Below are 14,157 nucleotides of genomic sequence, written 5' to 3' on the forward strand. Positions count from 1 at the left end.
ATAACCTCCGTCTCCTGGGTTCAATCGATTCTCCTGCCTCAGTCTCCTGAGTGGCTGGGAATACAGGCATGCACCACCACACCTGGCTAATTTTTTTTTTTTTTGAGACGGAGTCTCGCTCTTGTCACCCAGGCTGTAGTGCAGTGGCGTGATCTCAGCTCATTATAACCTCCGTCTCCTGGGTTCAAGCAATTCTCCTACCTCAGCCTTCCGAGTAACTGGGATTACAGGTGCCCGTTACCATGCCCAGCTAATTTTTGCATTTTTAGTAGACTTGGGATTTCACCACGTTGACCAGGCTGGTCTCAAACTCCTGACCTCAGGTTATCCACCTGCCTCAGCCTCCTAAATTGCTGGGATTACAGGCATGAGCCACCACCTGGCCATCTCCTACTTTTTTAAAGAGAGAGTCTTGCTGTGTCACCCAGGCTGGAGTGCAGTGGTATGATCATGACTCACTGCAGCCTCAACCTCCCAGGCTCAAGCGATCCTCCTACCTCAGCCTCTTGAGTATCTGCGACTACACGTACGTGCCACCATGCCTGGCTAATTTTTGTATTTTTTGTAGAGATGGGGTTTTGCCATGTTGCCCAGGCTGGTCTCAAACTCTTGACGTCAAGCAATTCACCTGCCTCAACCTCCCAAAGTGCTAGGATTACAGGCAAGAACCCCTGTGCCTGGCCCTCTCCCACTCTTAATGGCACTTACAGTTCAAAAATAATAATCTGCTAATCAGCAAACAGCAAAGATTTTCTTACTGGCACATTCAATCTCAACAGGAGACAGCGGGGTGCTCATTGCTAAATAGGAGGCGTGTAATCCAAGAAGCAGGCCCAGATTCCTCTCTGTGTCTATCAGAGGTGAAGAGAGACTTCCCAGATCTGGTATGGTGACAACTTCTTGGTCAGGCTGGAAAAATAAATTTCATCATCAATCTGAGGAAACAGAATTAAAAACATAAAACTAAAAGGACAGCTCTGTCCTGCAGCTGTACCACCATGTGAGCCCAGGGGTGCTCTGGGTGTTCTGCCCCTCCATCCTGTAAGGAGCTGATGCTGCTGTGCCCAAGTAACAGCAGATGCCACAGAAACCCACACGCCCTAGAAAGCAGGCAGCAACTGCACAGCCCTATGTAGAAAAACTAAAGCACAGATACATGATTTGGCTGGAATATTCCTTAGGAGTCCGTTTCCAAAGTGACTGTACACCATGCTTCAGAAAATATAATGAATTGTTACATGCATAAAGAACAACAAAACTATGACACGACAACTATTCAATGACAAGTATTAGTGGACTGTGACCACACATGTGAGGAAATGAAATTTATTCTAACAAAAATCGAACTCTGAAAAAAGCAAGAGTTCAACTTTTCCAGTCACAGAAGACATTTACAGCAAAGTTAATTCTCCCCTTCATAAAATGCTTTCAGCCCTGCCCTAATGGCATTTAATACATTTTATTACTTGTGGATATCTGGAAAGCTGATCCCAATATATAAATTCTATGTGTTCGTGAATACATAGGAAGGACATATTTCTATTGCAAAGAATTACACTTCTGCATAGTTCTTCCCCAAATATACATACCGCAAGATGATAAGCCATTCCAAATTTCTACATAAGACCAAAGTTTAACCTCTTTTCTTGTGGAACACTGTCTATATTTCTCAAATTGATCATTTATAAAACAATCTTTCAAGACCAATACATCACAGATCTTAACATGAATAAATGTAAATTCATTTATAACAAAACTTCTAAAGGATCTTTATATTTATCCCTAATGCCCCTCAAAAGACACAGATATCAGTACTTCTGAATCCAAATATTCTTGTCCCAAACACACAGAGGGTATCCCCTGCTATCCTCTGCGTCACTCAAGGCATATAGCCTCACCTCCAGATATTGGCCAACACAAAACGCGTGCATGGATTCCCGAGTGTCTTCAAACTGCAAAGCAGCTTCCAAAGCTACCACTGGGTCTTCCCCTGCAAACTGAGCTGAAACAAAAAGGGAAAAAGCAACATGAGTTCAATTCAATTTGCCTGAAGAGCTATAGGAGCAACAGTGAGTAGGAAGTAAGTTAGGCGCTTAACTCAAAAGTGAGGGTTACCAGAGTATAATGACCTCCCACTGTCTCCCAGCGTTGCCTGGGCCAACTCAGAACTTGAAATAATGACCTCCCACTGTCTCCCAGCGTTGCCTGGGCCAACTCAGAACTTGAAATGAGTTCCAAGTGTTAAAACAAAAAATGCATAATGATAGGAAATTCTTCAAATGTACTGAATTTGTTGATAAGACAGACACCAAATCCACAGATACATTAAAATATGTGGGGGCTGGCACAAAACTAAAGAAATCATTTATAAGCCAAATACTCTGCTTAAAACGACACAGGCTATAACTTTTAACCATGAAATAAGAAGTGTAATCTCACCAAGAATACTATTTCCTGTTAACGACTGCGTCTGGAAGTCCTTTATATCGTACACCTTCCCGTCAATCACAGTCCAGAAGCCTCCATCTTTATTATGGTTCTCCAAATCAGCTTTGCGTATAAGCGTCACTTCTTCATTATTTCTACAGTTCTGACCTGTAAAAAATGACTCTGTATATACAGAAACCAGAATCAGTCCATCGATCAATCAACAGGTAAAATGAAAAGAACAAACTGTGTGAAAAAACTACAAACAGAAATAAACAAATCCACAATCACAATGAGAGAAATGCATACCTGGCTCTGAAACCAATACCACACACAGGCAGCATGAATATCAAATCTGGCCATGCCAGGCCATAGAGCAAATCTCAGCAAATTTCAAAGAAATAAACTTACAGAGCACGTGTGCTGACGACAATGCAGTTAAATTAGAAATAGGTTTTTAAAAATTCATCCAAAATAAATAAATAAAAATATTCATCCACATATTTGAAAATTACAAAGCTCACTTAGAAGTAACCCAAAATTCTAAGAAAAAATGACTATGGAAATTAGAAAATGTGTTCAATGAATGATAATAAAAATAGTGCAGATCAAAATTGGTGACATAAAACTAAATGCATGCTTGAGGGCATTTATGCCTTTAAATGTGTATATTAGGGGGAAAAAAGCTAAAAAAGAAAAGAAACACCAAATCGATAAAAGTCTATTGGTTCGTAAAAATACTCAAAAAAAGAAAACCTGACTGGTGGTCACCTTTGGAAGTGCTAGGATACCAACTCAATATTATGAAAAATAGTTAAAGGGAGGTGGCAGTTCAAGAAGTCAAGCTTAGATCATGTCCTTCCTGTACAAATGGTACCTCCTGCTAACCAGACAGCAGAGGACAAGGTTGGTAGGGGATTTTATAGAGGACACGCAACACATGAATTCCCTGGTCTAGCGTCACGGAACTAAAGCGGGGAGCCACCAAGCATTACAGGCCTCCTGAGTCAACAGAAAGCATGCAGCATGACTCCAGACATAACACCGACCCAATGAGACTGCATTCAAATCCAGCCACACCTCTAGATCTAACCAGCAGATGAATGTAACTAACAGAAGAACATGTTGGTCTAGAATGAGAATGCAATCAACCAAGTTCAGAAAATGCGAAGTTCTCCAAAATAACCAACCTGTTTCTTTGAAAAAGAAAACAGCATGATCAGAGACAGGGAGAGGAGGGCCTGGAGCCATGTTGTTGGGAGAAAGAGACTAGAAGCATACATCAACCAATGCCAATACGCAGAACATGCTCAGGTCCTAATTCACTATTACCACCTAAAAAAGGCATTTTTGAGATAGTCCAGGAAAATGTAATATGGACTGCATGTTAGATTAAGGGATCACTGTTAATCTAATAGACAGGATAATGATATTGTAGAGTTTTCTTTAAATCCTTATCATTAAGATGTAAAATGCCTTAAAATGTTTTAAAGACAGAGTTATGCTTTAGAATAATCCAATCAATCAACAATATAGAGAAGTATGGGAGGGGAACGTATTCACCTGTTAAAGCTAGATTCATTTTACTATTCTTCTACTTTTATCTATGTTAGAAAATTTTCATAATAAACATTACAAAAAATCACTGTGCTAATAAGTATTCATTTCTCAAAAAGCAAGAAAAATAGCAGATTAAACCCTAAGAAAGAAGAAAGCAATAATAAAGAAGAGTATGGCACTGGAACAGACAAACACATAGAAATATGGAATGGAATGGAGACCCCAAAAACAATCCCTCATGTATTTGGTCATATGATTTTTGACATGGGAGTCAAGCCCACTCAACGGGGAAAGAAGAGCCTTTTCAATGCACGGTACTGGGAAATCCAGACACGCACATGTAAAAGAACGTAGGTAGACCCTTACCTTACGCCACACACAAAAACTAATCAAAATGGATCAGAGACCTAAAAATAAGTGCTAAAACTATAAAATTCTTAAAAGAAAACACTGCGGAAAAACTTCATGACACTGAATTTGGTGACGATGTCTTGAATAGGACACCAAAAGCAGCACAGGCAACAAAAGGAAAATACAGGTAAGTTGGACTTAATCAAAATCGAACATTTCTGTGCATCAAAGGAGGCTATCAAGAGTGATACAGTAACCCAAAGAATGCAAAACAGATTGCAAATCATATCTATCCAGAATCTATAACGAACTCCTAAAACCCAACACGACAAAAACCCAATTAAAACACGGGCAAAAGACTTGAATAGACATTTCTCCAGAAAAGATATGCAAATGGTCAATAAGCACATGAAAAGATGCTTGACATCACTAATCATTAGGGACATAAAAATCAAAACCACAATGAGATACCACTTCACACCCATTGATGGTTACTATTTAAAAAAAAAAAAAAAAGTGTTGGTGAGGATATGGAGAAACTGGAACTCCTGCACACTACTGATGGGAACATAAAATGGTGCAGCCACTCGGAAAAACACTATGGCAGCTCCTCAAAAAAATTAAATATAAAATTACCATATAATCTACCAATTCTAACTCTGGCTATCTACCCAAAAGAAGTAAAAGCAGGCCAGGCGCAGTGGCTCATGCCCATAATCCCAACACTTTGGGAGGCTGAGGTGGGTGGCTCATGAGGTCAGGAGAACAAGACCATCCTGGCCAACATGGTGAAACCCCAGCTCTACTAAAATACAAAAAATTAGCTGGGCATGGTGGCGCACGCCTGTAGTCCCAGCTACTCAGGAGGCTGAGGCAGGGGAATTGCTTGAACCCAGGAGATGGAGGTTGCAGTGAGCTGAGATCGCACCACTGCACTCCAGCCTGGAGACAGAGCAAGGCTCTGTCTCAAAAAAAATAAATAAAAATAAAAAAAAGAAAGGACGCAGATGGATACACACACCCATATTCATGGCAGCATTATTCACGAGAGCCAAAAGATGGAAACAACCCAAGTGTCATCAGCCGGTGGATGGAGAGCAAAATGTGACATATTTATAACAGAACATGACTTCACCTTAAAATGTAAGGACATTCAGACACTTCCCACAACACAGATAAACCTTGAAGACATGCTAAGTGAAATAAGCCAATCCCAAAAGGATAAACACTGTATGGTTCCATGTATATGAGGTACCTGGAGTAGTCAAATTCAGAGACAGAAAGTAGAATGGTAGTTGCCAGGTGCTGGGGAAAAGTGGTGCTTAATGGATACATATTTCGGTTGAGAAAAATGAAAAGTTCTAGAGATGAGCGGTGGTGATGGCTGTAAAACAATGTGAATGTACTTAATGCCACTAAACAGTACACTTTTTTTTTTTTTGAGACGGAGTCTCGCTCTGTTGCCCAGGCTGGAGTGCAGTGGCCGGATCTCAGCTCACTGCAAGCTCCGCCTCCCGGGTTTACGCCATTCTCCTGCCTCCGCCTCCCGAGTAGCTGGGACTACAGGCGCCCGCCACCCCGCCCGGCTAGTTTTTTGTATTTTTTAGTAGAGACGGGGTTTCACCGTGTTCGCCAGGATGGTCTCGATCTCCTGACCTCGAGATCCGCCAGTCTCGGCCTCCCAAAGTGCTGGGATTACAGGCTTGAGCCACCGCGCCCGGCCAACAGTACACTTAAATGGCGAATTTTACCAATCTTATACACACCCTTCCAAGAAAAGAATAGGCAGGAACATTCTCCTAGTCACTCTACAAGACTAGCACAACTTTGGTTACCAAAACCTGAATGTCTATTACATTTTCCTACTATCATATCCATCAGCCAGTATTTCCCTCGATGAGCTAATGTTCTCTGGTGGACAGATGGAAACTAACAGAGGTTACATGGGACCTATCCTCTTCCTGAATTATAGCTTCCTTGTTAGTAAAGAGGTGGTGGTTATCAATAAAAATAACAGTAAGCTGCAGGGCATTACAAGAAAATAAAATTACAGGTCACTGAAAACATTACAAGGAAAATGACATGCAAAATCTAGAAAAATTACAAATAAAGATGCAAAATTGTCTTCTAAAAATAGCAGACCAAGACCAGAAATATCTATCCATATGACCAATATTAAGATTAAAGTAGTTTTATTCCAGAAATAGAAGGCTGAGTCAACATTTGACAAGTCAGTACTTCATACATTAATAGAAAAAAAAAATTATATCATCAAGTAATGTAGGAAATGCATGTGATGAAATTTAACATCCAATCATAGTTAAAACTGCATCACAAAGCAGAAACAGAAGAAAACATCCTTAAGAGTCAAAGGTACTAACAAAGAAATTCCTAAAACAAGTATCATACTTCGTGTATGAAATCTGGAAAGCTTTTTCTCTGCTACTAAGAAAGAGGCAAGGAGGCAACTGTCACCATTTCTACTCCACAATGCACCACTGGTCCTAGCAAGTGCAATAAGTCACTAGGGGAAAAGCTGCAAGATCAGACCAGACACAAGTATAGACAATCACTTGGTTCAGACAAAGGTAGCACCCCAGAAGAGAGACCAAGGACAGTCTTTTCACCCAAAGGTGCTAGCACAAAGACGCTATGTACAAAATGCCTGTGGAAAAAAAGTGACATGTGACCCCTATCTCATAACATGCACAAAAATCAAGTCCAAGTGCACTATAGCTCTTAACATGAAAGTTAAGACAATAAAACTTTAAGGTATAAAAGAAAATCTGGGTAAGAAAAAGATTTCTTAAGGCACAAAATGAACAACCATTAAAATAGCTAACAAACTGGATTTCACTAGTATTACTTCTGTTCATCAGAAAACACTTTTAAGTGACTACACAGGCCTCAGTGAGAGAAAAGGCTCCATGAGAAATAGAGTCAAAAGTTCATATCCCAAATATACAAAAACACTCATATCAATGACTAAAAAGAAAAAAAGATAATCAGATAGAAAAATGGGCACAAAACTTGAATTGGCAGTTCACAAAAGAGAATTTCCAACTGATTAATGTACATATGAAAAGGTATCAAACCTCACTATTAATCTAGAAAATGCTAATTGAAACCACAATGAGATACCAGTGACACCCATCAGAATGGCTCAAACAGGGAGTGCCAGCAATGCTAGGTCTTGGCACAGAAGTGGAACACTGAGAATTCTCACTTTGCAGTGGAGATGAGCAGCAGCACAATCACTGTGGAAAACTGGCATTCTGTATTAAAGGCATCCTCTACAAACCAAGAGTCCCACCAAGAAACAGAAAGCACGATTAAAGAAACAGATGTAAGAATGTTAACATATTGTCAGGAGCACTGGCTCATGACTCTTATGTCAGCACTTTGGGAGGCCAAAGTGGGAGGATTACTTGAGCCTAGGAGTTTGAGACCAGCCTGGGCAACAGAGGGAGACCATGTCTCTACAAAAAAGTGAAAAATTAGCCAGGCATGGTGGCGCATGCTTGTAGTCCCACCTAGGTGGAAGGATATGGTAACATATTAATTTAACCTAAACCTGGAAACTTACATTTCCATCAGCAAGTAGAATGAATAGGTTGTTGTATATTCCAACAAAAGTATGCTACATATGGCAATAAAAATGAAAGAACTCAGTAACAGGGTGAAGCTCAGAAACCAAAAGGTCCATACTGTCTAATTCCACTCACATGAAGTCCAAGAACAGACAGAATTAAAATGATGTTGGGTAGGGACGAGAACTTAGTATAAGATGATCAGAAGGAAGGTGGCAACGACCACACAGCCTGGGGGGAAGGGCACTTTTCAGAGAGATGAGTCAGCGTTTGGGAGGGTCCTGCCATTATCCAGGCTAGGGCTTGAATGGCTGTGACACGGTTCTCTCTGTGATCAATTACAGGAATGTACTGGGTACTTTTGTGTATGTGTTATTTATCACAATTTCAAAAGGCTTTACAGGGAGTAGGTTGCTGATCTGAGCAAATGAATGCACCTCAACTGTATGACAGTAGAGAGACAAAATAACATATGACTACGTAAGCTCACTCCTTAACAAAAGGGGAAGAACGGTGCTGAAAGTACTGACTGTTGGCCCGGCACGGTGGCTCACGCCTGGAATCCCAGCACTTTGGGAGGCCGAGGTGGGCGGATCACGAGGTCAGGAGATCGAGACCATCCTGGCTAACACAGTGAAACCCCGTCTCTACTAAAAATAAAAAAAATTAGCCAGGCGTGGTGGAGAGTGCCTGTAATCCCAGCCACTGGGAGGCTGAGGCAGGAGAATGGCATGAACCCAGGAGGCGGAGCTTGCAGTGAGCCCAGACCGCACCACTGCACTCCTGCCTGGGCAACAGGGCGAGACTCTGTCTCAAAAAAAAAAAAAAAAAAAGACAGTACTGACTGTTTAAAAACAAAAAAAAAACCATGTTCAATGTCCTGGGGCTATTTTCCTCAGGACAACTGCTACCTCTTGTTTTAAGCTCCCATGTTAGAGGGATGATGGTCTAAAACACAAGAAGAAGAAAAAGCCCACCCAGCTTGAGATTTCATATAAATCAAAGTTTAACCATGATTTTGACTGATTCTGAGTCCAGGAAGCTAGAACCATAGAAAGCATGGTGACTTAGATTCAAAAACCCAAAGCTCAAAACATTGAGAAGACAAGTGTCATTCCAATTTGGGATGCACTACAGGCAACGCCTGTAAGGAAGTGCTCAGGTGACTCCAGGAATTCCGCATCTCACTAACATCAAACAACCAGAGGACTCTGGAGAGTCTTCCCATATCAATCTCTGCCTCCTGAGCTGGACCACAGATAGCCACCTCAACAGCACCTTCTGGAGGCACCAGGACTTCGTAAAATTTCATTTCAGTACTTAACAAGGATTACTAATGGAGAAACCTTCCTTAAATATAACTCAAATATAGTCAGGCACAGTGGCTCATTCCTGTAATCCCAGCACTTTGGGAGGCAGACGCAGGTGGATCACTTGAGATCAGGAGTTCGAGCCCATCCTGGACAACATGGTGAAACCCCGTCTCTACTGAAAATACAAAACCAAGCTGGGCATGGTGGTATGCACCTGTGGTTCCAGCTACTCAGGAGGCTGAGGCAGGAGAATCACTCAAGCCCCAGAGGCGGAGGTTGCAGTGAGCTGAGATCATGACACTGCACTCTAGCCTGGGCAACAGAGCAAGCTGTAGTGTCAAAAAAAAAAGATAGACAGATAGATAGATAGATTGACAGACAGACAGATAATATATACACACACACACACATACATATTTGGGTAATATATATAGACCCACATTTCTTCTGATTTGGATTATCTTCATTTTTCACTTATACTACCATCAGTAGAAATGGCAAATAATTGGTCTTCCTTTGTATTCTTTCAAATTGAACGGCAAGAATAGGTAAGACAAGGACAATAAAACTTTCCTCAGTAAAAGTCCTTTAAGATGCCGTACCCATTATGCCAGGCCAGGCTAACTCTTCATGATCATCCCGTTCCTTTCCCGGAGCCAGGTGGTTGAACCGATCCAGATGTTCCAACAGGCCACCCAGCAGAGGTACAGCTCCAGCCTCTTGCATGAGACCAGCATTTTTACTGAGCAGAAGCACTATAGAAACTACTAGTTCTGGAAGGAGAACACCTACATTTAAGAAATAATAAGATTTAAATAAGTATTTACCCTATAAAAGCTATTTGTAAACTTGTTCTGTGTTTAAATTCTGCTAAGTCACAAAATAAGAAATGTTTGTCCTTCAGCATATTTCTACAGGACTATCTTATATTTTATATCGAGACTGGTATAGCTATCAAACAGAACCCTTTAAATTACAAAAATATTTTCCAAAACACTGTATTTCAATCACAGAACTATGAACTAGAGTCTCCTATTCAGAAAATTAAATGTTTATTGATATGTTCATCATCAGGAAAAAAACACTAAAAAATAATGCTCTAACCTCAAAAAGTTAAAACATACCAGGTAATATCAGAATTTTTGAGATCCTTAATGAGGTACCTAATTTTTATTATGCTGTCAAAATAAAATTAGACAATTACCTTTGACCTCATTATTGAAGTATCAATAATGGAAGTATAAATCTAAATTACCAATATATTTAAAGTGATATGAGTCCCATACCAGCTGGCTTAACAACAGAACTGTCAGTAACTAAAAAAAACCAAAGGTGAAAGGGCAGGAGGACCAGACAATTTAGAGAGTCAATGCAGGCAGGCTGATCAGGAAAGAAGACACTTCAGCTTTCACCTATCTCCTAAAAGAAACATGTACACAAGCAGGAAACAAAAGGTACCTGTAAAGTCCCCTTCCACAATGCAAGCCACCTCTGCGAAGTGCCGCCAGCTGGTAGAAGCAACGCTGGCTGCCACAGGCAGTATATCTCCAATGTGCGTGCACAGAAGGGCTGTATACTTCTTCAGCAAGGAACCAACGCCCATTAGCTCTGGACCTTGAAGAAAGATTGAGAAATTTTCATTTTCACTATTAAAATTTTTCTCTGTAAACAAACTAACTGCTCCATGATGCTACTCTCATCTACACATCTTTTACCCATAATAATTTTCTCAAACAGGAGCCTGTTAACTCTTAGTCTTTGGGCTCTTTCTATATCATGTAACTGGAGGGGCAGTATTTTTATGTCAAGTTTTATACCCTGCACTACAGAGTACCTAGAAATTTTGGGTGTATAAATACTAAAGTCATAATTTAATTTAACGATTTTTTTTTTTTTACAGACGGGGTCTCACTATGTTGCCCCGATTGGACTCGAACCCCTGGGCTCAAGTGATCCTCCTGAGTCAGCCTCCTGAGTAGTTAGAACTATAGGCGTGCACCACCATGCCCAGCTCTAAATTTTTAAAACTTTATATCTAGTACATAAATGTTTCCTAAAAGCTTGTAAATTATTCCCAGAAAACAAAGTTAGGCACTTTTCTGCTCCACAAAATCTTCAGTTTTGTCGGGCAGTGGCTCACGCCTGTAATCCCAGCACTTTGGGAGGCCGAGGCGGGTGGATCACGAGGTCAGCAGTTTGAGACCAGCCTGACCAACACAGTGAAACCCTGTCTCCACTAAAAATACAAAAATTAGCGCATGGTGGCGGGCGCCTGTAATCCCAGCTACTTGGGAGGCTGAGGCAGGAGAATCTCTTGAAACCAGAAGGTGGAGGTTGCAGTGAGCCAAGATTGCACTGTAGCCTGGCCAATGAGAGCAAAACTCTGTCTCAAAAAAAAATCTTCAGTTTTTCTGCCTACATGGTTCTTTTCGGTTTTTTTGTTTTTTGTTTTTTGTTTTTGAGATGGAGTTCTCCTGCCTCAGCCTTCAGAGTAGCTGGGACTACAGGCACCTGCCACTACACCCAGCTAATTTTTTGTATTTTTAGTAGAGATGAGGTTTCACTATGTTGGCCAGGCTGGTCTTGAATTCCTGACCTTGTGATCCGCCCACCTGGGCCTGCCAAAGTGCTGGGATTACAGGCGTGAGCCACTGCGCCCGGCCTCCTACATGGTTCTTAATAGCTTTTCAGTCCTTGTGACTTTGTCTTTAAGATGGTCACCTCTTTCTCTTTCAAGCTATCAACTCATCTACTAAAACCTGAAAGTTTCCATTATTGACAAGAGTCTAACTCTTCAGAAAGTAATTAAGTTACTTTGGAAAAAAAAAAAACAGCTACAAAAATACTGATGGAAGCAGCAGACCCTTCCGTCCTTGACAGAAAGTCTCATGATGGAGGGCCAGCCGCTGCCCTGGATGCTTGAGGAGGGGAACCATTCCCTCGACAGTGCACAGCACTGAGTACTTACACATCATTCTATTCTTGATCCTCACAGGCTGCCTCAGGGATTATCCCAAGTCTGAAGGTGAGAAGTCTTTGGCCCCATCAGACTTGGTCTAATGTCTAAACTATTAAGCAGAGCTGTAACTGAAACCCAGTCTTCCTCCAACAATTCTTCCCATTCCACCCAGCTGGCTCCCACATGTGACACATGAATAGGCTGCCACTGTTTACTTCCTACATCATGCCAGTCTCCAGCATTCCACAGCACAAGGAACAAACCTGATAAATCTTCTGTAAGACTAAACTGAACTTACAGGATGCTATTACTGATGTCTAAAGAATTTAAATATTAAGACAACAAAATTAAAATATTAACAAAGCTAACACAGAAGGTCTGACTCAAAAAAGTGGAGGCAAAATGAAGCCTCAAAATTGGTGCATTTAGTCGTATAACAACTACACATCTGGGCATATAGGATGGACACGTCGAAAAGCCTAAATTGGCCGGGCGCGGTGGCTCAAGCCTGTAATCCCAGCACTTTGGGAGGCCGAGACGGGCGGATCATGAGGTCAGGAGATCGAGACCATCCTGGCTAACATGGTGAAACCCCGTCTCTACTAAAAATACAAAAAATTAGCCGGGCGAGGTGGCGGGCGCCTGCAGTCCCAGCTACTCAGGAGGCTGAGGCAGGAGAATGGCGGGAACCCGGGAGGCGGAGCTTGTAGTGAGCCGAGATCGCGCCACTGAACTCCAGCCTGGGCGACAGAGCGAGACTCCGTCTCAAAAAAAAAAAAAGAAAAGCCTAAATTAACCCTCGATCACGTACAAGACACTTTCACATTTTAAGCAACTTACTAGAAATATCTGAGGTCTGACCAATACTTTCTCCTGGATAAAGTTTACTAATAAGCAAACGTTGAAAACGCAGCAATAAATCCAGTGAAGCAGATCTTTCACGACTGTGTTGCTCAAAGTCCAGACATGATGAAATCCGACGGGCAACATCCTTCAATCTGGCCACAGTCTGAGAAGCAATGTTTCTACACAGGAAAAAAGAGGATTACAAAATTAAACAAGTTACTTATATTTAAAAGGAAAAGGGATGGGGTAAATCATGACAAACTAACATCACAAACACAGATCATACATGAAGATGACCTGCAGCTGGCTTCCCTCCCCAAATGTGTCCGGTGTATCTGCAACAAGCACAACCTCAGCCAAAACGGAGCAGAAGGGCACGGAAGACTCAGAAGAGATAATGATGCCCTTGTGCCTCACTAATGTACACCTACGGAGCTGCGTGCAGTGGTCCAAACTGCAGAGGATCTTGCTTCAAAAGGAATACTTCTGTATACCCGATGTCTAAGGAATGTAAACGTTAAGACAACAAAACTTAAAATCTTGAGGAGGCTAATATAGAAATGTCTGACCCTCTAGAAAGAAAAAACACAGTGTCATTATTTTTTGTCCAAAGCTGCATTTCAAATAGAAACATGATACTACTCTTCAAGACAAGACTCGCCTGCATTGCCGCATCTGCCTTGCAAGTCCACCTTGAGCCCTTACTCGCAAGCAGCACTGGGGTGGGCCATGCAGCAGGTACTCAGGGCTCAGGGAGTCCGGGAAGGAAGACCAAAGCAGGTGCCCAAAGAGCATGGCAGCAAACAAAGTAGAAGAGGCTCCAGTTCCAACACTGTGATGTGACTTGAGCCATGAGCCATTGGTAGATGAGAAGAAAAGAGAAGAAACATACATTCCCAGAAGGTACAGTTAGGAGAGCAGTCAATGTTTCTGGTTCCTTAGCAGAACACCAAGAAACAAGGGCAGGAGAACAAGACAAGGAAGCAAGAGAGAGATGGTGCAGGTAATGGGAGTGTGTAGGACCAGAGTCTGCGATGCCAACCCACCAAGGTTATGAAAGGAAAATAACACTTTCTGTGTGTTTAAGGAAAGTAACTTTTTTTTTTTTTTT

General features: G+C 41.6%; 1 protein-coding gene across 1 annotated transcript in view; it reads right to left on the reverse strand.

Moving 5' to 3' along the window:
• Positions 1-14,157, reverse strand: part of HERC2 (HECT and RLD domain containing E3 ubiquitin protein ligase 2) — a 220,953-nt gene that overhangs the window by 125,177 nt on the left and 81,619 nt on the right. The window contains exons 20-25 of the mRNA XM_011942889.1: positions 13,041-13,225; positions 10,700-10,855; positions 9,844-10,029; positions 2,440-2,610; positions 1,899-2,002; positions 759-909 (exon numbers count right to left, since the gene is read on the reverse strand). Of these exons, the coding sequence (XP_011798279.1) occupies positions 759-909; positions 1,899-2,002; positions 2,440-2,610; positions 9,844-10,029; positions 10,700-10,855; positions 13,041-13,225 (953 nt within the window). The remainder of the gene's footprint in view (positions 1-758; positions 910-1,898; positions 2,003-2,439; positions 2,611-9,843; positions 10,030-10,699; positions 10,856-13,040; positions 13,226-14,157) is intronic.

This window comes from Colobus angolensis, unplaced genomic scaffold (assembly GCF_000951035.1).
Source record: "Colobus angolensis palliatus isolate OR3802 unplaced genomic scaffold, Cang.pa_1.0 Scaffold211, whole genome shotgun sequence".
Classification (NCBI taxonomy): Eukaryota; Metazoa; Chordata; class Mammalia; order Primates; family Cercopithecidae; genus Colobus; species Colobus angolensis.